This window comes from Typopeltis vanoorti, chromosome 18 (assembly GCF_054136105.1).
Source record: "Typopeltis vanoorti isolate ZY-2024b chromosome 18, IOZ_Tvanoo_1.0, whole genome shotgun sequence".
In the NCBI taxonomy this organism is placed as follows: Eukaryota; Metazoa; Arthropoda; class Arachnida; order Uropygi; family Thelyphonidae; genus Typopeltis; species Typopeltis vanoorti.
In genome coordinates this window covers 699,045-725,135 of record NC_143566.1, presented here as the reverse complement: position 1 = coordinate 725,135, position 26,091 = coordinate 699,045, and the positions used below count along the sequence as shown (strand labels likewise).

At 37.0% G+C, this 26,091-nt stretch overlaps 1 protein-coding gene across 3 annotated transcripts in view; it reads right to left on the bottom strand.

Annotated features, from left to right (window-relative positions):
- Positions 1-26,091, bottom strand: part of LOC150096456 (pleckstrin homology domain-containing family G member 5-like) — a 322,023-nt gene that overhangs the window by 76,192 nt on the left and 219,740 nt on the right. For all 3 annotated transcript variants that reach the window (XM_090408400.1, XM_090408402.1, XM_090408401.1), the window contains 2 exons: positions 20,092-20,334; positions 445-669 (listed from right to left, as the gene is read on the bottom strand). In XM_090408400.1, coding sequence (XP_090264526.1) covers positions 445-669; positions 20,092-20,334 — 468 coding nt within the window. The remainder of the gene's footprint in view (positions 1-444; positions 670-20,091; positions 20,335-26,091) is intronic.

The window sequence follows — 26,091 nt, the reverse complement described above, 5'->3', positions numbered from 1 at the left end:
CAGTTTAGGGACCACTGTCTCACGTATAGCCTGTTTCTACAGCTGCTTCCACAGGCAGAATTTACCTGAACATTTTTTTCTAAGCCTGTCAAAAGACAAATAACAACTGCTCATCTTTCATCATAAAAATTATGGAGATGAGAGGATGCTTCTCTTTCACACACTATCTGCAAGAAGACTAAATATCTTCTCTATTCATTCCAAGTAACTCTATTCTTTGAGACAGCTTGTTTTTCATGAACTATTTCCCAAGGATAGCTGCTGGGGAACCTACTTAATAAAGCACATCAACAGGTTTCTGCCTTTTTCTCATCTTCTATTTACATATGGCACTGATATGCTATTAGTTTTTTTGGCCTAATGTGGAATTGATATCAAAAACTCACCCCATGGAAATCCACTGATATGATAACATGTACTAAAACAGAAGTGAAATTTACTTACCACAGGAGAGGTAGATATGTTATATGTGGAGTTGGCTACATCACCTATATCTGCAGAATCACTATGAGAATGTATTAGACTGGAATTAGTAGAAGTTTCTTCTGATTGGTCTGTCAAAAGAATACAGGTGGAATAATCATAGTCATCATCCTCTTCCAGAGCTGCCAAGTAGTTGAAGTCCTGAAGTTCTGAAGCAGCAGATAGTTTTGCTTCTTGGTATTGTGTCTGAAAAGAATGTTAAGCAGCTTATCATAAAGAACAATTGTATTAAATTATTCTTGAAAAGAATTTCTATCCTTTATTTAATAACTTAATTTCACAACTTTTATATAAACCAGAAGAATATTTTCCCATTCTCACTGCACTTTTTCCAGCATAACTCTGGAAAAAGTTAACCTAACCTAATCAGAAAGTCAATTTCAATCCAATCAACTAACCTGAAATCTAAACTGACATGCTGAAAATTAAAGTTACTTATGCAGTATCTTATCAAATGTCTTTGCAAAATCCAAAAACGTAACATTGTATGCCTTTCCCTCATCCACCTTTACTTTATACATTTCTTTATAAATTACTTCATAAAAGTAAACCATTACTTTATAAAAGGCAACTATATTACTAAAACAAGAGCATGCCCTCATCTGTCCAATTCTGTATATTAGCTCTTACCAATTTTTCCCAGATCTTAACAACAGGCAAAATACAAATTAGTCTATAGTTTAATACCTCCATTCCAATACCCTTATGCAACAGCCCCATCTAAATCTTTTTGTAACAGTGCCCTGAAGTATAAATGAACAGAGAAAAATTATAAAATATATATAATTTATTTAAACATGTTAATATTTTGCTGGTTTCCTATCCAGCATCTTCAGAGCAGAAATTACAACTGCGACTAACACACAACACTCAACTAGATAGTTGTTGAAACAGTTTAAATTGTAAATGAAAAATAACTAATTGTCCTAACAGGGCACCCTCTCTAGTGGGTCCAGATAACCAAAAAGCTAATTTGGGTCTCAGAATGACTGTCTCCTAGATCTCTAGGCAAATTAATAGTTATACTTGTTGAGGTTAGGAGTGCTTTTCAGCCAATGCTAATTTTAAAAATAATCTCTGAGACCTACAACTTCAACGTAACAAAGATGTCTTCTTCCATTTAATCCTGAGTGAAGGAATATCCAGATGATGGTCTACCAACTTGCCATATAGATGATGCAGATGTAATTTTTGTGTTCTTTAAGGCAGATTAAAAATTACATCTGAAATCATCTATATATGGCAAGCTGGGACTGGCAGACCATACTCTGGATATTCCTTCGCAAAGGATTAAATGGAAGACATCATTGCAACAACGAAGTCAGTATTGGTCATAGACTACTTATATGAAAGTATAAGTAACAAAGATATGAAAGACAGCCATTCTGAGATCAAATAGCCAACTTCTTGAAATTAACTTTATGGTTATCCAGCCTCTAGAGCAGTGGTTCTTAACCTTTTCAAAGTCATGGAACACTTTTGATTATAAGAAAAATTTGGGAAACACCAAAAGCATTGTCATAAAACTAACAATAAAAATATGCATGGACTTGCCTTTTAGAAAAATGGAATTTATTTTAATACAATACTTGAGAGCTTGTCGGCTTTTGCAGATTTCAGCAATATCAGGTCTAATATGTGATATAGCTACCCTCATCTCTTTGTTTATATTAATAAGTCTTTCATGCTTTTTAGTTTTTATGTTGGTTAATATTGAGAAACTGAGCTCACATAAATATGATGTTGAAAACTGTAACAAAATTTTCAGTGCCCTTGTTGAGAGAGCTGGGTATTCATTCGCCTTGGACAAAAATCCAAAATTCCTCGAGAGTTATTTCAGAGAATTTCATTTTAGAGTACGATCTGTTGATAAGTCAACTAATTGTTCTTCTTCTTGTAACGAAAATTCACAACTTGATGTATTAACTGTTCCAAATGGATTTCGTATCCAGTCATAATTGTGTGTATTTAAGGGAGGAAAGTAACTTGAAATCTTTTCTTCCAATATTGTTAATTGTTCTGTTATAACGGGAATAATTCACTCGGCATGTTTATTCAGAGTAGCCAATTACACTCAGAACTGTGTCATGCGACATCTTTCACTGGTGGAACACATGTAACCAGCTTGCGGAACACTTGTTGTTAACAAGTGGTTCTTAACCGGTGGGAACACCGGTTAAGAACCACTGCTCTAGAGGGATGACTCGTTAGGGCATTAGTTCTTATCTGTTACAATTTGAACTGTTTTTGTAACTATCTAGTGGAACGTGGGCTAGTCAACAGATGTAATTTGCACGGCTGTAACTTTATGGTTATTTAGTCTCTAGAGGAATGGCTTGTTAGGGCATTAGTTCTTTTCTGTTACAATCTGAACTGTGTTTGTAACTATCTAGTAGAATGTGGGCTAGTCACAACAGCTGTAATTTGCACTCCAAAGATGCCTGGTAGAAAAATCAGTGAAATATTAGTAAGTTTAATAAATAACCCCCCCACACCCTCTCTCTCTCTCTTAGTGTTGTTTATACTGTGAAGAACTGTTATGAATAACCAACACCACCTATGCCTATCTATACATTTCCTATCTAATCCTCCTTCCACTGTAATTTAAGGCTTATAACAGGAGAAGTTCCTGAACAGCCACACCAAAGGTATGGTTAGTTCTTCCTTAACACATTCCCTTAAAATATGGTGAAATCTCACTTCTTCATACTTCCTGACATCTAGAGTGCAATTTGCTATTGCTGCTGCTAACAAATATTTCTTGACCAGCTCTAATGCATTACTGATCTCTCTTCCTTCAAATTCTTCCATCTACTGCACTTTCCTTAGTTGGTTTCTAAGTCTATTAAAAATTACCCATCTTATAATTCCACATAAATTCCTTCATCCTTGATACTCCTGCATGCCTTTTCATTCTCCCAGTCAGGACTGCATGGTCACTCACCAAATGGGGGAAGGTATATCTCAGTCACGATCAGATCCTCTAAGGCACTAAATCCACAACTCTTGCTCTTTAACCCCCCCCCCCTCCTCAACTCATGCTGTCTAACACAACAGCCTCTGAAGAAATTCAGTTCCCTTATTATTGCATGTTGTTTCCTCTGTCCAATTTATACTGCTATGGTTGATGTTGCTCACAATGATCACTCATTTTGCAAAACTAATTTGCCTAAACATTTTCTACTCATCATCCTCTATATCCACTAATCTATAGTAACACCCCATTGAATATCCTGTCCACTTCTAGTTCATGCCACATATTCAATGACATCAGTAACATTTCCCTCATGTGAGGGTCCCAACTCATCACTTACCATAAGTAACACTTCATCACCCTGTCTACCTTCACTATCCTGCCAAAATATAGTAAACTCTTCAATTTCTGTTTCTGCCAGGACATCCTCCTCTTGTCAACTAAGTATCACTGATACCAATAATCTTCAGACAGTCAGTCAATGCTACAAACTCCCTTATTTCTAATAGTTATGGCATCAACTTACCATCCAGTTTTTAAAGTGACGGAGAAACCATTAACATCCAACTTCTACACTACTTTGAAGTCTCTCAAATAAAACTGCCAGCATGGATTCTGCTGATATTGCTTAATATAGGCAATATCAGCAGAATTCATGCTGATATTGCTTAATATGTGATCTTAATAATGCCAGTCATCGATGGACAAATTCATGGAAAAGTAAGAATCTTAAATGGTTGCTCTTATTCTCTCTCTCTCTCTCTCTCTCTAGAATTTCAGCAGGTTTGACATAAAAGGCTTATTTAAAGGACTTGTGCATTTGGATTGTAACTTTGTATCAAGCACAGTGTGCGTGCAATGGTGGATGGATATTTCTCCTCAAACTTTCCGACGACAAATATCAGGGTTTAACAAGGCTCCGTTGTTTTGCTTACTCTCTTCCTTCTATACATCAACAACATTTTCCAGCTGACTGCAAATCCAATATATAGTTTTGCTGATGAGTACACAGAGTTCCTCTTTCTCATTTGTTGAGCTTTGCACTGTCCACATCACCAAAACCTCTAGAATAAAAGTACCTTCATAGCAGAACTGGAAGAATGGGACATTGCACCCTTTGATTGGAAGAGACCTGAGCTTAATTCTCATTATGACAAGGGGAATCTTTATAAGGGCTTTTTTGTTTGAAGGTGAGTTAGCAGATCTCATAGAGAGGTAGAGGAGGTTTTTCTTCAGAAACTCAGGTTTTTTCATCCCACATACAGGCAAATCTACCAAAAGAACTGATGCAATTTACAAATAAAAATAATGCCAATTTCTACAACCTGTAACTCTGAACCATTCTTCAGTGTAGTGTGATAACAATGCTAATTGTTACTGTCACATGAACAGTGTATACTACACATGCACAAAATGGTAGAAACATAAATGTCTGTACTGGTTGGGTAGTTACCCACATAAGGTATTCTGTTGTTTTTATCAGGCAACAGGACAAACAATAACATCAGCTACTGGAACAACTACAGGATCAATGGAAAAGACATGGGGAAAGTATAGAAATACCATGTTGACATTCCTGGTGGATAATAAAATAATACAAGATGATTTATTCAGTTAACAGTGATCAGAGAAAGGAAGGAATAGATATAAACACTCACTATCAGATATGAATGACAGACAATTTCAAACAGAGTGAAAGTAGGCTTATTATTTTCTCAGGCATCTCCATGGAGTGAAAGACTCATTGTGAGTGGCCCATACTATTATTCACAAAATACCATGCATAATTTTTCTTGAACTATCATTTGCCAACCAGCACTCGACAACTAGTTTCACACATTCACAGCTTCCTAAAAAAAGCAAACAACGCCTTTGCTAACCACATTCTTATGCAATTTCTAAATCTGATCCTTTATTCTCTCCCTTCCTACCATGCAATGAAAAAAGTCTTCTGTGTTAATACTATAAATTACCCTTTAAATCACCATTAATGCCCTTATATAAATAATGTATATGTTTCTATCATATCCTAACATTTGTAACCCATAGTTTCCTTTGATCTGTCATCACAAAGAACATTTCATAGACCTGTCACAATCTTGGTCACTTAACGAATCTTCTCGAGTACTTCTTTATCCCCCATGGAATTCAGGTGACCAGATCTGAAAAGATCTTTTTAAGGCTACATCTAACGAGATGTAGCATAAAAAAAATTTACAAAGAGGACATCAGTGTATACAGTTTGTGATCTTTTCATTCAAAGTACATAACCTTAAACTCTGCCACATTAAACTTCAGTTATTATCTGCTGTCCACAGTGCCACTTTATTTAAGCCATCCTGCAGAATCTCTACGCCATCTTCATTGATTATTACTCCTCCTAGCTTTGCATCATTGGCATTATTTCTCTTTAAATCATTACCGATTACAGATGTATAAAGTGAACAGCAGCAGCAGCCCAAATACAGAACCCTGTAACATGCTACTAGTCACCAGCCTTTACCTGTATTCACTTCCACCAGATATTACTGAGTAGCATATGGGGGGAAGTGAATATGGATATGGGCACCGTATCCATCCCCATTTGCTCTGATTTTGTAACAAAGTTCTATGTGGTATCCTGTCAAATACCTTTGTAAAGTCTAGTGGCATCACTGAGTAGCTATTTCTTTTATGCAATTCAGTTGTCACTTTAATACAAAAAAAAAAAAAAAAAAAACCAGCAAATTACTAAAGTCCACTTACTTCACAAAACCATGTGTTATCTTAACCCACACAGTACCAATACCTTAACCTTCTAGGTGGCAGATGACATTCACTGCATAGAGAAATAGTCACCCAACTTATTAGATGTCTGAAGTGATGTCATGTTTGGTCTCTAGAGTACAGGTTTTCGTCTCCCCCCCCCACTTCATGCATCGTGCGTGATACCCTTCAAGAGCAAGCCAAACCTACTTAGACCTAAAAACCTCCTAAATTTCAAGGGTACAGCAGTAAAACAAAATTGGCTGCACCCTGGCCTAAACATGTCGGTAATGAGTCAAGAGGTTTCACAATCAACTGGTGCATAATCCTGTTGCTATATATATATCAGGTCATTCCTGATGAAGGAATCTAAGTAGTGATATGTAGGAGACACTGTTGAGGCCACATTATGACAAAAATTGTGGCTACCTGCCTATCTGTATGGAGCTCACATTCAAGAGTCCATCTCCTCTTACTGCATGTCCCCACTGTCCATCTATCTAACCATCATGAACCTATAATGAATCCTGCAAACTGACAGTGACACTACAAAGACAAATCCGAAGAACAACAAAAAAGACAATATACAAATGATGACAGAATCTCCCCCCCCCCCCAAAAAAAAAACTTACTTTCACATCCACTTTGTCCATGTCTGTGGCATACCACCAACATAAATGCTGTTCACCATCACTTCTAGTCATGCAGACCAGAAAGCAGACAGTAGTGTATGTAGCAGCAATTTGTATGTCTATCAAGAGTAAATTGCAACTATATCCACTACTGTCTACCTTCAATTCTCAAATTATACACTTTGCAATTCCTTTCACTAAAAGGTTGGCACATGTTCCTTTATAAGATTTGACAGTGCTTGCAACAGAATTACACACTGTATTTAATAACATTCATTATTGGCATTTATTGGTCTCAGAACTCCGAAAACCACTCTGACCTTGTCACCTTTTCATGATCTCTTTGCTATAAGCAAAGACTTTGACCTAACAAAAAAAATCATACCCCCCACTTACCTAAATTCTAGATAATCCACTTCACTCATTCTCAATACTCTCTTTTAACCAATTCTTCTCCTTCTGGTTTTACTGCAGAGGTCACCTCTCCTGTTGGAAACTCAGATCACAATCTTGTAGAAGTGTCCTCTCTCACAGAATGCCTTTCCTCCAACCACTCCCAAACTTGTGTCCTTTCACCATAAAGGTACCAAAATGGGATGACCTCCAGAATTTCTACTGTTCCTTTCCATGTTCTGGCTATTGCTTTCACTCCTCTGACCTGAACATTTGCTTTGAGTGAGTTACAGAAATTATCTTCACTGGCATGAAGGCCTTCATTCTCTACTCTATCCAAAATATTTACTTTCCAAGTGCTGGTCCAACAGAAAGTGTACCAAAGCAACTGAAAAAAAAAAAAAAAAAAAAAAAAAAAAAAAAAAAAAAAAAAAAAGCAGTTTATCAAGTGGCTTGCATCAAAGCTGCATTACTCAGCCTATGTTGAAGTACACAATAAATGCAAAACTCAGCAGCAAACTTGACTCCTGTCCAAATGAAATATCTGCCTTCTGGTCTCTTGCTGAGGCAACTGGACACAACTTCTACTCACCCATGCTTCAATCTCTTTCTCTCATCCAGATGTCACCACTTTTACAGCACCCAAAGATGAAGCTGACCTTCACATCACTCTTTTTCTCCAACCCTTACATAGATGACCAAGGCAAATCACCTCCTGTAGTTTTTCTGAAAAATGACATCAGTAGAATACTACAGAGCTTGGATATTAAAATAAGTATTCTGGTTCTAATGACATTGCTTCAACTGTACTCAAACATTGTGCTCCAGAGTTAACATTTGCCCTGTATTGTTTCTACAATTACAATCTTTTAAACTCAGAAGGTACTTATTCCAATGCATGAAAGCAATCATAGATCCAGCATATTCCCCTGGCACAAGTTGACTGACCCACAGGTATCACCTGAATCCTCTCCAAAAAAATGGAAAAATCTTCACTGGTCAACTCCTCCACTACCTAGAGGCTCATCAGTTAATCAACAACCATCATAATGGATTCCGCCATGTGAGGTCCACAGCTGACCTCTTAGCTTACATCACCTATTACGGGAAGCGTGCCACATGGAAAGGAATTGTAGAAGCAAACCATGAACATTTCCAGAACTTTTGATAGCATCTGGAATTGAAGCCTGTTACACAAATTGCCATCCTTTGGTCTATTTTCCACCCTGTGGAAATGAATAGCTAGTTTTCTCTCTGGTTGTTCACTGCATTTCATAAAAGATTATAGCATGCTCATTTATGATTTATTCATTTATGAGCAGGTTAAATAGCTTACTCTCATTTACCACTTTGCTAATGATAGTACTCTCTATTCATCTTACTTATTTAACAAACTATGCAATGCACACATCCTAAGTTGCAAGATCATCTTCATCCAGTGCTTCAAATATTGATCTCTATACCCTTCCATGGGGCAAGGATGATCTGGTCACCTTCAATGCTACCAAAACACAGTCTAGCCTTTTCTCTCATAAAAGGGATCTCAGCTCACCTACCCTTACCATTAATAATACACCAGACAGGAATACGTGAATCCTAAGTAATTACCAGACAGGATCAAATCTCTCTTCTTGGACTAACATTTATCATCAGATGGTACTTATCTCAATGCATGGAAGCATTGGGATAAGTACACCACTTCTTCTGGCATAAACATATCACATCAATCACTTACTCAGTACTAAAAAACTAGGAATCCTCATCTGCTTGAGATGCTATTTTTCTCCCATCCATCCTTAGAATACTGCTCACACCTAAAACCTTCCTAAAAATTCTTGGTGCTATCCAGAGGAGAGTAATTTTGCTGATAGATTATCCATCTTTTATAGATTCAATTCAACATCTGTTTTTCAAATGCACTGTGTCTGTTTTGCAGGTACTTCCACGATCACTGCTCCACTTAACTGGCAACCATCATTCCTCCACTTTCTGTTGGGCATGTTAAAACGAGCACAGGAGCTGCTTAGCATCCCCTTCTCCTCTTTCTCTTTTATTCAATCCACTTCTGTCCTTTGGAATAGTTTTACTCATGAAGTATTATTCCAAAATATCTACAACCTGCAATTCTTCAAGAATATGTCAACAAACTTCTTTCGTAATCCTTATCACCAATAAAAACCACTCCTGATATACACTGATCGGTCTGTAATTTGCTACTTATTTCTTGAAGCATCCTTAATGGAATGTAACTATTTTGCCCTTTTCCACTCCCATGGCACCTTACCAAAACTAAGATTAAACTAAATATCTTACTCGGAACAGCTGATAATTCCCTTATACATTCTCATAATACATGAGCTGATATCCCATCTAATCTCAGGGCCATAGTTGCATTAAGCTCCACAATATCCTAAGTACCTCTAATTCATCTACCTTTATTCTCACATCACTGTTATATCTGCCACTGCAATATTTCCACCTGGATGGTACACCCTAGCAAAATGACCACTCAATTTTATTTCCATTATTTTGTTTGCTTCTATTACCTCTATACCATCAATACTCAAAACTATCCTTCCATAGTCATTCTTCCTTTTACTTGCTATACCAGATCTTGCCTGTGCTTGTACTGCTTATGATATTGCTGATCACCTTTCTCTCACTCTACACCCACAACTTTTTCTTTTTTCTACAATTTCTTTCTTAATGATGCTATTTATCCACATAACTCCAACTTCCAACTTGATTTATCTTCCTTGCTTCCTTCCCTTGACTATCTTCTACATACTAGTTCGCCGCTAGAGTGCCAGGGGAACGGTCGTATTTTCAGGGAGCTCCCGAAAGCTAAGTACAATTTTGAATGGAAATTAGAATAAATGTTAAAAATCATAACGTAATATTGTCTAAATTTGGTAGCTTGTTGTGTCTGTGTGATTTTGGTGTAAATTCCGTAAATTAATTTAGTCTTTAACGATACGTTTCATATATCTGAATATGGCGCCAATGCGACGTAAGATAATGGCGTCCAAAAATACGACGCCATTGTTCAAAAACTGTAGTGTGAGAGAGTTTGTCCGGTGCGATGTGTGTGGAATGTATGCATTCCCGAATGAGTCTGGAGTATGGGTTGAAAGTGATAGTGGTGGGAGAATGTGTAGAAAGTGTATGCAAAGTGAGGAGTCGAAGTATGTGTCAGGTTGTGAGACAGTTATGGTTGAAGAAAGCCAGAATGCGAGTGAAAATAGTGGCTCGATAGGGAATTGCGGTGTACAAGATGGCAATGTGAGCGGTGATCTAAGAAAGAGTGAGAGCAATTATACAGAGAGACAAAATGGTTTGAATGATAAAAAAAATGAGGAATTATTTGTAGGAAGTGAGATCGCTAGGCTGCGCGCAGTGATACAAGATGCGCAGCGGCAATTAGAACACCTGCAAAACTCTTTCCAGAGTGATTCGTCTAACGGAAATAAACAGCGTGGACGAGTTTCCGAAATGAAGGAGAGAGTATTGTATGGTGACTCGTTATTAAGAGTAATAGATGGGAGTGTAACTAAATCATACTTGCCGGGTGCGAAATTTAAGGATGTAAGTGAGAGCATTAGAGTGCAAAAACAGAGGGTGAAAGAAATAACAATTGTGGCTGGTACGAATGAATTGAAAGGTGATAAATTTTTTATGAGAGAGGACTTGAAAGTATTGTTAAAGGTAGCGAAAGAAAAGAGTGACAGAGTTAGAATGGTGAGTCTGTTACCGCGGTATGACAGAGAGGAGTTTAGAAGGAGGGCCATAATCGCAAATGATATTATGCGCAGGTTATGCGGACGGTGTGGTGTGGAATTTGTGGACGTGTGGAATGAGTTTGATGGGCGAAAGGACTTATACAAGATGGATGGACTGCATTTGAATGTACTTGGTGTGCGGAGACTGGAAAAAGTGTTGCTGAATGAAGTGAAAATGGATGTGCAGAACCAGAGAAACTAGAACTACCAAGGAGGGGGGGGGGGGAAGTGGATATCCAGACATCAGTGAGACAGTTGAGTGTAAAAATGTATATAATGTACCTGAGCCAGCAATAAGGACAAAAAATGGGAATGGGATATTTAGAATAACGCATCAAGATAGGGGTGGGACAAAGGGAACACTGCAATTCATGTATACTAATGCCAGGAGTATTAGGAACAAGAAGGAAGAATTTTTGGCCTTGATTGGCTCTTCCTGGCCACAGGTTATTGGCATTAGTGAAACATGGCTGACAGAAGATGATATAGATAGTTGGATAGAATGTGTAGGTTATAGTATGTTTAGGAGGGACAGAGAGAATAAAATTGGGGGAGGGGTGTTGTTGATGATAGCTGATGAACTGCAGCCAAGGAGAATTGAAGTATTGCAGGATAGTGAAAGGAGCTCATTTGAGGCTATTTGGTGTGAGATTGATACTGGCAGAATAAAATATACAGTTGGGTGCTGCTATAGACCAGGTGATGGAATAGATGGTGGAGATGGTATGCATAAACAAATTGATGAAATGAGTGGAAGGAGGGTAATTATTATGGGGGATTTCAACTATGGTAACATTGATTGGAAGGAGGAGAGGACACATGCGAGGAAGGAAATGGATTTTATTCAATTATTAAGGGATAACTATCTGAAACAGCATGTAATTGAAAATACTAGGGGTGTGAGAGTGCTTGACCTGGTAATAGTATCTGAGAATTTGACTGTAATGAATATGACCATGTTGCCACCTATTGGTGAGAGTGATCATAAGGATCACTCTCACCAATAGGTGGGAGATGACCTGGGAGGTGGCTAAAGGTGTGAAATTTGTGATTAAGACAGGGTATATGTGGAATTACCATGCTGGCAAGTATGACAAGCTTAGGAGATTGCTTGGATCAGTGCCATGGCATGTACAACTGCAAGGGCTGGACGTCGATAGAGCATGGGAAGTGATCAAAGAGCATTTACAGGAGGTTATGGCTGATTGCATACCTAAGGTCCGAATAGTGAAACAAGGAGGGGTTAAATGGATGAATAACACCATTAAGCTTGAGCTGCAAAAAAAGAAACAACTATGGAGGGAATTTAAAGAAAGGGGTGACCTGCAGGCACACGAACAGTATAAAGTACAGGCTAGAAGGGTAACGAGTGTGGTAAAAACAGCAAAAGCCGATTATGAAAGGAAACTAGCTATGCAAGCAAAAGAGAATCCCAAACAGTTCTTTCAATATGCTGCAAGCAAGAAAAAAACTGTACATGGCAAAATGATTTTAAGGAATGACGATGGTAAAGAGTTCACTGAACCAGTCGATATAGTGGAGTTACTGAGCGCGCACTTTGCAAAAGTATATCATCCAGGTGGTGACGTTGAAAAAATGAAGGAACCATTAGTTTATATGGGAATTGTGATGAATGAAGTGGAGGTGAATAGTCTATTGCAGAACCTTAATGTGAATACATCTGTGGGATTGGATGGTATACCGGCACGGGTCTTGCATGAAGCGGCTAATGAATTATCAGTGCCCTTGACCATGTTGTTTAATCTGAGTCTCAAGTCTGGCTTAATCCCGAAGGTGTGGAAAGAGGGGAAAATAGTTCCACTGCATAAAGGAGGATCCAAGACTATGGTTGCAAATTACCGACCGATCAGCATATCAGGAGTCGTTGTCAAGGTCTTGGAGAAAGTAGTCAAAGGGAAAAATACAGGAATGGATTGATGAAAATGAGATACTGTACAGAGGACAGCATGGCTTTGTGAAGGGTAGATCATGCCTCAGTAACTTGCTCAAGTTTTATAACAAGGTGACGGCTGAACTGGATAAGGGAAATGGGTTTACAGTGATACTGCTGGACCTGGCAAAGGCGTTTGACAGGATACCACATGGAATTCTAATCCGTAAACTACAACATATGGGAATGGATATAGGGTTGGTGAGATGGATAGCTGGGTGGTTGATGGAGAGATATCAAAGAGTAGTTTATTCAGGAGTAGAGTCCAAAAAACGGCCTGTGACTAGTGGTGTGCCACAGGGTTCTGTTCTTGGACCACTGCTGTTTAATCTGTTCATTAACGATATAGGGAATGGTCTAAGTGGGACAGTTCATTTGTTCGCTGATGATGCAAAGTTGGGTAGGGCGATAGTGAATGCAGAAGATGTCAAAGTCTTGCAAGATGACTTAGATAGATTGGAGTTCTGGACTAAGGAGAATGGATGTCAATTTAATGTGACAAAATGTAAGGTTATGCATTTCGGAGTGAAAAGATTAGCAGCAGTATACCACATTGGTGGAACTGTACTCCAAGAGATTGATGAGGCCAGGGACTTGGAAGTGTTGGTGGATAGGGAGATGAAGTTTAGGGGGCACATTGCGAAAGTAGCTAAATCAGCTCATCAACTCACTTGGTTGTTGAAAAATACCTTGACGAGCAGAGAAAAACAAGTTATTGTACCTCTGTACCGAGCCCTGATAAGACCTCATCTCGACTACTGTGCCCAGATTTGGTCACCTCGGTTCCTTCTTGATGGGGAGGAGGTTGAGAGGATCCAGAGGCGAGTGACTAAGATGATAGCAGGTCTATGGAATGAACCATATGAGAACAGGTTGAAGATTTGTGGGTTGCAGAAACTAGTTGATAGGCGGAAAAGGGAAGACATGATTGAGACATTCAAATTGCTAAAAGGATTCTATAGGATTAATTCAGATGATATTTTTGAGATCAGGACTGGTGGTGGGAGAACTAGGGGACACCCATGGAAGCTGGGCAAGAGCGTGGTTAACAGGGGTGTTAGAGCTGGGTTCTTTACTTTTAGAGTGGTAAATGAGTGGAATAAGCTGCCAGAGTCTGTTGTGGGTGCTATGACAGTGAGCGAGTTCAAGGCAAGGTATGATAGATACTGTGAGAATGTTGAACAGCTGCGTGAACATGATGTTTAGGGCCTCCCTCGATGAGTCTAAGGACTCCTGGAGTAGCCCGTGGTAATAATAATAATAATAATACTACTAAAACCTGGTGAGGTATGGGAGTGACCACATGGCATCTATGGACGTCGAATGTGAAAAATCAGTTATTTGTCAGGTCTCCAATATATGGTCACATCTAAACATTTCATTCTACTAAGGCACTGTAAACTGCATTGAATTACCTAACTCCTGGTCATCCCTTTGGAATTTTCTTTCATCATCCTGGCACCAAACATGTTTTGCTCTGTTCCCATTACATTCAAACTGACCATAACACTGATAATTAGCTCTACACACACATTCTTGAATGGTAAGAATACCAAGTTCTTTTCAGGAGCATCATTTTAAATATAATTCTGACATTTGTTCATTCTACAAATTTTTCTCTGATCTTGTGTCTGTGGTCATCAATCAATCTTGATTTCTACCTCAACTCTTAGATCTATAAGTTAAAATTGGTTTGAACTCTGTTGTGCAAATTGCCAGTTTAGTGGTTTGGCTAATTTCTCTTTTTTCATGTTATAGTGGCTTTTCATTATGCCAAACTGTTTTGTTATTATCTATTTGCAAATTTAATTTGCTATCTTCACTAAAAATTGCACCTCCACTGAGCAGAGGATGCTTTCCATGTTCTGGCTTAATTTCATAGGTTTTATTTATTTATTTTTTAATGCTGATTTTAATAACACACTTTCTGCAGCAGTCATCAATTTATTAAAAGAGTCCTGAAGACTTTTACTGGATTTATTAAGGAGTATTAACATTATCTGTATAAAGTAAGGAGATCAGGTAAATATTTCTAATTTTGATATCGCTTTAATTAGCTTTTATTCTGCTTAGATGACAAATAACTGTGGATACTGTACATCCTTATTTTAGAACTGATTTTACATTAAATCAACTTTTAGTACCTCCTTCAATTCTAGAAGATGATTTATAACTGAAGCATAGGTTATATATTGCTCTGTACAATTTTCCATTTATACCACATAATTATAGGATTTGAGAAAATTATCTCTTGATACTCTATCACATGCCCTTTTTAGACTTACAGAAATTAAATATAGATCATGTTAAAATCCCATGATTTCTCAACTATTTGTCTTGAAGCAAAAAATCTGATCCACACAATTCCTATTAGACCTGAACTCAGCTTGTTCTTACTCAAGATTTTTCTCTCCTCAAATTGCTTAGTAGTCCACGCAGTTAGCCTAGTGGCTATGTGCTTCGCAACAACATGTCTGGGGAAGGAGTGTCCCAGGTTCGATTCTCGTTGACGACGTGAGAAGTTTAAGGATCTTCCTCAGCCATAGCCAAGTTAGCCGGTCTTTGAGTGTGGACAGCAGGGTTTTTTCCACCAGTTTATCTGGGGTTTTTCATCCTGCAAACAGGCCCTGTGAACACACAGGATACAGTAAGGCAAGGAAGGCAACAGGAAACCACCTTGCTCATAATCATCTCCCTAGTATGGTAGCATATAGCTACCCTCCCCCTGTCCGTATGGTAGAAGGGAATAGATAGATAGAATTGCTTAGTATTCTCAAGTATGCTTACATAAATCTTACCTAGAATAGTGAGTATGCAAATTCCTTTGTAATTTTCACATTTAGTTTTATTTTCCATTTTTTTACAGATGAATACTATGAAAGTTCTATTCTAGTCATCCAGAATTCAAGCTTCTGTTCAGGCCTTTTGAATTATGCAGTACAGCCACTGTAAAACTTTTATATCTCCAGATACGAGCATTTCTGGTCGAATATTATATACTTCAGCTGCCTTTCCTTTTTACCTTTCAGTGTTAACAGCTTTTTCTACCTATATATTGATATGCATTCCTCTTGAATATTTTCTACTGCTGTTCTGTCACTGCTTGCTGCATTTAAGAATCTTTTTATTAATTACTGCACACATCTTGGGGTGCTTAAGGGACAAAGCTATATAACTGAGAGTAGACCTCCACATAGCCTTTAAAAGAATGCGGAGAACCAATCAAGCATTCTGACCTAATGTCCAATCCTCACCTTCTCGTGGTGCACCCTGTTAGGTATCGACCTGGATACTGAACGAACGAGGATGGGCTGGCAATTTGGGATTTGGCCGACCAAACTGTATTCTTTATTGGCTTAAACCAAAATAAAAAATGATGGTACAACATGACAGAATTTCATGCCAGTTGGGGCGTTGCCCAGTTAAACAAGGCCCCTGTTGTTTTCGCCAGGGAACCAGGGCAAACAGCAAAAAGTCAGCTACAGGAACAAATCTTAAAACCCACCCGAACACAATATCACCAGAGTTCAAAATCAGTACTATCAACATAAGAAGCCTTAATTGTAAAAAAAATTATGATTGCACACATCCAGAATATCATTTTTTTTATATCACATTTACATTGATTCCTTTTACAATATACTTTCCTCCATTTTCTAGCTCCATTTTTCAACAACTTCCAGAATATTTTACAATCTTCATGATACAGTCACTATAGCAAAGATCCCTAAAACTCCTCATATCCAAAAACCAGAAGTCTTGACATCAGCCAACCATGTTTTTTCTGAGATCCCACTGCTGAGGAGTACTGAATCCAATGGTAAATACCCTAGTGCATGCCTTGTTCTTAACTATGTAATAGTATTTTCAAAACATGGATCTGAAATGTTACTCATTATTGTAAAACACAATTAAAACCTTTTAAACACATTTAAACATTTCTATATTAATTGTAAATGTTTGCATAAGTGTTTAGCCATATGTAGAAAACAACTGGTACAATTTAAGCGGGAGTACGGATTTTCACAGAATTTCTCCTTTTCACGGGAAATGTTGACATTACATATCAACATTTCCCGTGAAAAGTTGACCCTAATGAACACAGAGACAAGACTGTATTTTCAGACTTGCTATCTTATTTGCTAGGAACTTATATGCTTTTTTTATTTTCCTAGACTGCCTCTTTAACATCTGAGTCCACCAAGTTCTCACTATTTTGTTTCTGCAGGTGACTTCACTATACATCTATCTAGATGCCTCACTATTTTCTTCAGATTTTGACAGTGAGTCTCCAAGGTTCAGTTCTTGTTCTCAAACTCTTTCATTTCCCCCTCTCCCCAATATTATTCTAAGTTCTGAAAGTTATTCAAATACGATTATTTCATCTTTATCATAATCAAAACTAAAGGGTGATCACTTCTTATTTCAAATCCATTGTTTACTGTTGTACCCAAAATAAGTGCGAGGATATCACTATTGAAACACAGGTGACAAGACTTTTCTCATTTCCTGTGTGTTCAGAATCTCCATGTGAATCATTATACATCTTTATGTTACAGTGTTTGTAATGATTAGTCCAAGTTTTGAAAAATCCGGCAGAACATAGAATTTTCATTTTCCTTAATGTCAGCTTTCCTTTCCAATGACTTCTAAAACTCCTCTACTTTTTTCTTAGTCAAACCTTCTGTGGGACCACAGGCACAAATAGGTTTCACTGTCCCATTTCAAATTTTGAAATTTGCCCACATCAATAGACTTGAAACTGGCTGCCATTCAGTGTATCTTTCTTAGTTAATACTACAGCTACTCCCTTTTCTTGATCGTTCTAAGCAACAGAAGAATGGTAGTAATAGTAAATATCCAAAAAGAATGCATTCAGCGATATTTCAGTATCAAAGGTGGAAAAACAATTAGAAATATGAAATGTGGAAAAGCAGTGCGAGTATATGACACCCAATAAGAAACATTTATATATATATATATAGAGGTATAAAAATTTTGCAGTGCCTGGATTCTGAGTTTGGGCACTGCAATTTGGGATCAATGTCAATTAATTTGAAATTAAATTTCTTTTGATTAAAAAATGTTGTGGAGGGAATATAAACAAAAAGATGGTCAGCAAACTCATGAGAACTACTACATGGCATAGGCAAGAAGAGCTGACATAGTATAAAAGGCAATCAAGGGGAAATTGGCCAAACAGGCAAAAGGAAATCTCAGTTTTTTTGCTGTTGTTTATAAGTAGAAGAAAGAATAATAATAATGGAAGAAAAAATTTATTGAATGCTCATGGGTAGTGAGGCAATCTCTTCAGAAGAACTATTCCTAAATCCCTGGCATTATCAATTTCCTGTAGCTCAGTTCCATTAATATAGCTTGTGATAGTTTCTTCCAAAAAGTGCCTCACCTTACACTTGGCCACATACAGATGGCATCCATTTATCTTTGCTCATACTACCAGTCTAATTTAAGTCATTTTGCAAGTTCTGTTCATCACTTTAACTGACTATTCTAATTTACTGCACTCTTACCAGCTTTGCATCATCATACAAATGAATATTTCCCATCAAATCACTTCTCATATCACTGATGTACAAATTAAACAACAGATGACCAATACTGAGCCCTACAGTACACCACTAGTCACCTGCCTTTTCCTGTACTCAACTTCTCCATAAACCATTCTTTGATATCTTTTCATCAGCCACTCTCTAATCCAAATCACCAGCATCATATCCATCTCAATTTTCTCTATTATATGCAACAGATTTGAATGTGGATTCTTATGAGATGACTATGCAGCAGTATCACTGAGTAGCCATTTCCTTCATCCAATTCCAATGTCATTTTATTATAAAAGTAAGCAAATTATTAAGGCACGACCTGCCCTTTACATATAGATATCTGTTATTTGGTCTTCTAAAATGGAATACAGCCTACCAAATAAAAAAGGTTCCCCACTTCTGGGGTATGCTATGCAGATGAAGTGTTTACTATTTGGCCTCATGGATGGTCAACAGCCAAAAATGCTCCAGTAGACAAAGAAACAAATAACTGTCTGCCATTTTTAGACAGACTAGTTATATCTTCCAAATGGTTCCTCATTCCTTTCCTCTTAACAGAAAACCTACTAACAGTACAGGTTATTACATAAGCAGTTACAATATCATTCATTTCAACAGTATGGCATCCTTAAAACATATGGGGATGTTTTGAGGATAAAGCCAGGAATGTTTTGCTATAATGACAACTTGCCACAGAACTCAGTTTATCTTCATCACATTTTTTTTAGCCAATAGTTATAGCCTTATAAAAACAGATAAACTATACTACATGTCCTCCTCATATCCTTCCCATGAAAGATCACAATAAGACTATTCCTATCCCTTATATCTGGTGTGTATAGATGAAAAGATAGTTAAAGGTGTTACATGCTACTTTCAAACCAAACTCAACTAGCAGCCTGCCATTCTTTCTCTGAAGGAACAACTTCATCCTCTTGTCCATTCCAGAGTATATAAAATTTCACTTGCCTACTTTGGACAGAGCAAGAGATCTGTTAACATTTTTCTTGAAGAACATAGAAATGGTTTCAACTATCATCAGTATGGCAAGTCAGATGTTGCAGAACCTGTTCTGGACACCTCATCATGCAAGATGAAATGGCTGGTGATACACAGAAGTTGCTACAGGTCTCTGAGAGCTTTTCATTTTTAGAAGCAGCTATGAAACTCTCATAACTTCAATAAGTACAGCTGCATTAATTTCCAATGGTCTGAGAGACAGTCATTCTAAGACCACATCTAGCTTTACTTCACTAAATTAATCTTTTTTTTTTTTTTTAATCCAAGAGGGCACATCATGATAAAACATCAGTTCTTTTTCAGTTACATTTTGAATTATTTTCCCAGCTACTTGGTCGAGTGTGTTTTTATTCAATTTGTATGTGTGGTGTTGTTTATAACATGAAGCACTGTTATCTAATAATATGATATGTCAACTTGCTGCTAATTTAGTTCCACTAGTGGATCATGTGATTTGAGATTACCATTTTTCAGTGAAATAAGATGAATACATTTAAACAGAATAGTCAATATAGTTAAACAAGTTAAATAAGTTAAAGTCAAAAATTACCTGTGCTTTTCTTATCCATTCTGCCCAGTTTCTAGCATCCTGTGAAAATAAAACAAATGCTGAAGTGGCCATTTTATATTCATTCAGGTATATAAGCAGAAGTCCAGTACAATCCTTCAGCTCATGTACAACCAATCTGTCCACAATATAAGGCTGACGAATTACTTTTACACGATCTCCCTTTCTGGTGACAGCTTTACAGATAAGTAGCATATCCGTAAATAGAAAGCAGTGAACATCAGTCTGAAATTGGAGAAGAAATATAAATTAAAAGCAATGCTGTTGAAGGAATGTGTGCTAACAAAGAATACAAAACATTTGCAGTCATTTTATGAAGGTTGAATAAATTATCAAGTACTTCATGTAAGCATTTGTGCAGTGTAAAGATGATGAAATGGATATTTATACAAATTGAAATGTATTAAATAACATGAAAACATTACCATTCATCTTTAGTTTTTCAAAATCAAACTTCATATGCAATGAATAATTACAATGAAGATATTATCTGCCTTCTGCACTGTGGAGAGATACTATGAGTGGCTGGCTATTGAACAACTGTACTGGAGGGAGTACCTTACTGTTGATCTGTGAAGATTTAACTTACTTTATATATATAATGTATTTTAATATCTAATCCACACATGAAAGTTCACAAGACCTATAAGCAGATTAGTGTTCTGTGTGGGGCAAGAGGTTAAGAAGAAAGGAGAAAACTGTTTTTTGTGTGAACAGCTGAAGGTTGTATTCTTTGGAGAAGGTAGAGTGGGTGAGGATGTTCCAAAGAACAGAGGTAGATGGAATAAAAGAGGAGGCAATGAAGTTAATTCAGTAAGTTTCAAGATGGACCATAAAAGGGTGTAGGTTAGCAGCAGCTCTTGTTCTTATGATTTTGGAGGAAAGTGGAGGAATAATAGTGGTCAATTCAGCAGAGCACTGTCCATGAAAGTATATGTAGAAGAGAGATAAGGCTGAACATCTATGAGAGATTGAATGAAGTGGATATGTGAGAGGGGATCATTAATTAGCTGAATTGCCCTCTTTTGGATAGAATCAAGCAATCTTAGAGAGGATTTTGGTGCATCACCCAAAATATGGGTGCAGCATTCCATGGTTGGGTGGATTGCAGATTTGGGATTTGAATAGAGTTAATGTGAAAGAGTATACCAAGTGGCATCTGCAGAAGCTGTGGTTGAAATGTGTTTTTACCAGGAAAGGTCGGAAGTATAGGTATCCAAGCAGGTCAGAGCAATATTTCATGGTTGGGCAAATTTAGGATTTGTACAGAGTTAGCTGCTGTGAAGTAGTGAAATATTCTGATAATGACAAATTTTCAGGCAAGTTTGATAGAAAAAGGCAAAAATAACATTTATTTTTTAAAAATAAAGTTTGTTTTGTAATCCTCAAATATAACAGACCTGGTTTGTAAGCTGAAGTAAATTACCCCCACTGTTTTGCACAACCAATAAAAATGACCTTTTTCTATATAAATCACTGAAGATGTTAAGTATGATGTAGTAATAACTGAGAAACACTGAGTAACTTATGAACAGGGTTCATTATCAGATTTCAACAGCTGTGTGGAACAAGGCTTCTTGGCCTATCTACAATTATGCTTTCTCAGCATACAGAATACATTAGTGTGTGCCAGTAATATTTTTTGCATCACTGTTTTCATTAAATATAGGTTGCAATTAATACTTTAATGCATCCTTTCCTTTAGTGTTACACAGTGCTCAGCATTCATTTTACACAAATTATGGACTCTACAACTGTGTTATAAATAATTATTTTAATTTCCCAATGTTTTGACTTTCATATTAAGGTCATCATCTGGAGTATGCATGTATATATATACAGAGACAAGCTAAATTATATTTCACACAGAATGCTGAAGAGACAATGAATTGATCAACAGTTATTTTACTGGCCTAACCTCTAGTGAAAATAAAACAAAATAAAATTACAATAAATAAATGAAATAAAATAACTATATTAAAGCTATATTCTCCTTAAGACAATATCAGAGAAACATTCTTTCATATAGGTAGTTGAAATGTACAGTAAAAATGATGTCCTAAATTAACATGACAATTGTTATATTAGATTTAAGATCCTGGATTACCTAAGGTCCTATTACTAATTAATTCTTAGGGAGAAAGGTTAAGTGAGAAGAATATGTGCCTTCCATATTCCTGGGATTTTTAGACCATCATTACTGTTAAGATTAGGGGTTGATAAGAATCTCACAGGGCCCCTTAAATTTATGTTCATACCATGTTTTGGTGTGATGCAAACAACAGATGCTTTTCCATTCAATTCTATGTAAAGTGTTCAGGGCATGATCAGAAAGACCAGCTTGACCATAGTTATTATATTTATGGTGTCCTTTTTTTCTGATAGGAATTGTGCATCCTGTTTCCCCTATATAGGACAAATTACAGGTGTAATGAATACAGTATACTCCAGGGTAGGCCAGTGGAGGGAGTGGATCCTTGGAACTTGCTCAAAATGTTCAGTCATGGGCTCACCATTATCTCCCACCAGCATTACATGGAACATTTTGAGCAACGTGTTTTAAATTCCTCTCCTTTAAAACCCAAATTCTGGCTTAGATACGTTGATGATATTTTCGCTATCTGGCACCATGGCCGCCAGACATTAGACACTTTCCTCATCCACCTAAATAAACAACATAAACATATATAATTCGGGTAATATCCTGAGAGAAATGATATCACAACCTCAATAGCAGCATCTCTTCTATGCAAGATCTATTGGGGGAATATCAATCCTCATCCACCTAAATAAACAACATAAACATATATAATTCGGGTAATATCCTGAGAGAAATGATATCACAACCTCAATAGCAGCATCTCTTCTATGCAAGATCTATTGGGGGAATATCAATCACTGTCACACCATCAAACTCTAAATTATTCTCAAGAAGTAATTTCAGAATGGGATCTCCTCAATGTACCAGATCAGGAGTTCTGTTTTGAAATGAAAGATCAGGATGTGACAGCCATGAGGGATTACTCATATGTAGAGGTGGGTCATCTGGTTCCCACTAGAAGCATTATCCTTATTTTCAATACTCCTAAACCACCAACATCTGTGAAAGCAGAATGTCAAAACTGCTCAGTTAGACTCTACATCCCAAACCCTTTACAATTCTTTCAATGCCAAAAGCATGGTCATAGCTATGCTATCTGTGCTCGATGTGGCAGTAAAGATCACGAAAACAAAAGATCTTCGGTTCAATGACACATTGTGGTTGGCCGCTGAATTTAGCGCTCCTGTAAAATTGGAGATTTTTGTCAGTTTTATTATGTTCTTTTACTTAGAAAATTACTGTTTTATATTATATTAGTGTAAATTTTAGTGTATTTAGTATTTTATAACATATTTTTAAGATATTTCAACAATAAGTATAAGTTTAAATTGGCACCAAAAATGCAAAAGAAAAGTAATGTTAAAAAGAGCTCCGCAAGCAAGAACAAGAAGACTAGCCCCACTAACAAAGTTATTGGAGTTGTGGAGGAGGTTAATAAAAACGAATTAACCTCCAAAATAGCAAAATTGAAGCAGATCATCAGCGAAATGATGTGGGAATTACAAAAAGTCAAGAGGCATTTAAATGAGCATAAGGAGAAAAGAAAATTAAGCGGCAAAATAAGAAACTACAAAGCTCGGAAACAGGTAAGTCAGGAAGTAACGGAAATCAGGTAAGTGACGTCATTTGTAAAAAGAAAGAAGTTATTTGGTATGGTGACTATAATAAAACATGCTATTGATGAGTGAGTTATAACTTCGAGTTTTCCTGGAGCAAAAATTAAGAATATAAAGGAAGCAATTCAAAAACAGAAAAGAAAAGTAAACAAAATCATAATTGTAGCAGGTACTAATGACTTAACTAGCGATAAGTTCAGTATGAGAGAGGACATGAAAGGGTTGTTGGAAGAGGCGAGAGTGAAGAGTGAGAAAGTGAAAATCGTCAGTACTTTACTTTGATGTGATAAAAATGAATTCTATGATGGCAAACAATTCGATGTGTAGGCTGTGTAGAAGGAATGAATGCAAGTTTTTGAATGTGTGTGGAGTGAGTTTGAGGGAAGATTGGATTTGTATAAGAGGGATGGCCTACACCTGAATGCGTTCGGTATCAGGAGTCTAGAAAAACTAATAACTGGTATGAGACCTAGCACAGAGAGTAAGGGAAACTAAATTATAAAAGTGAGACTGTGAGTGCAAGAGCAACCATGTTATATAATTGCGCTAATGATGGGAATGGGCTTTGTTGTGGAAATGTTGAAGAGGAGAGAACGATTTCAACTTTGTGTTCGTCCGGTTTGGACCCATCAAACTTGTGCAAAGATGTCTACATGTGTAAGGCACTAGAGAAGAATAGCGATCTGCTAGTTGTCCAACTGTGTCAATCAAACTACAGACAAGAGTATACAAAAGAAGATTATTACGTCTGTACACGAATGCTAGGAGTATCAGAAACAAAGGGGTCGAGTTTGTTGCCTAAGTCAATATGTTGGGACCTCACATTGTAGGCATTAGTAAGACCTGGCTATCAGAATTAGACATACTCTGGTATCACCAGGGTATGTCTAATTCTGATAGCCAGGTCTTACTAATGTATTTTTAGGAAGGATAGAGAAGACAGGAGAGGAGGGGGGGGGCATGCTGCTAATGATATTAGATGACTTGAATCCAGTTAGAGATGAGATCTATGATCATAGTACTATTAACAGTATTTCATGCAGTGAGCTTGAAGTCATTTGGTGTGAAGTAGAATCTAATGAGATCAATTACATAGTGGGGTGTTGTTACAGACCTGGTGGATCGGTTGGATCTATGATACTTATCATACATCAGTAGAAAAATGGCTAAATGGTATGAAAAATGAATATATTAGAACTAAACTTGGAAGAATAAAAAACAAAATATTATTTGCTTTCAAGAATATGTGAGCAGAGCTAATATATGACAGTATGGCCATATAATCAATTAAACAGAATGAAATATGATATGTTAGTAAAACAGGTGTTTCGTGACAGGATAGGAATTTTTCCTGTCTTCTTGAGGAAGATCAAGATTTAGGAAGAATGATGCAGTTATAAGTACTGTAGAAAAGTTAGAAGTGCCAATGAAAAATTGAAGTCTGAACAAATTACAGACTACTTTGGAAGAAAATTGTTGATACGAAGCTAGTAATAACAAACTCAATCATGTAGTGCCATCATAGTATTTTGTACACTCTTTGGAGGTAAATATCAGGAATCCTTTGAGGATGACACACACACACACACACACACACACACACACACACACACACACACACACACACACACACACACACACACACACACACACACACACACACACACACACACACACACAGCACCTGTCCCACCTTGTGTTCTGTAGTAACCTTTGATATGGCACAGTATAACCATTGTTGTCCTTGTGCCAATAAACCAAAAATTAATCAATGAACTCACCCCCCCCCACATAAATAAGAGATTGCAAAACCTGTAACACTAGTGCCATATGAGAAAGAAATCTGTTGGCATGCTTCTTTGACATGGAGGGTTCAGTCATTAGGAAAGTGGTATGGCGGTAGGCTTTTCAAAAAGAGGAGGAGGATTTAGCTTGAACTTGAAACTGAACTGTATATTTTGTGTTGTCCCTTCTTTTCTATTTTCATGTGTATCTTGTATCTCTCTCTCATTGATATATCGGGACAACTTATTCAATTTTAGCCTTTATTATTACAGTCGCAATATCAAATTCTATCGCGTGTGTCTCTACGTTAACGTTAAGTAGGTTGTGTCATTGTTATGCGATTCACATTAATAACAAACTTAGCCTTATGTTTTACGTCTCTTATACTCCTTCTTATGTAACTTAACCTTTAAGGGCCACCAGAAGTTTACCCGTTCCCTGAATTCTATAAATTATCCTGATCACTCAGGCAAATTAATT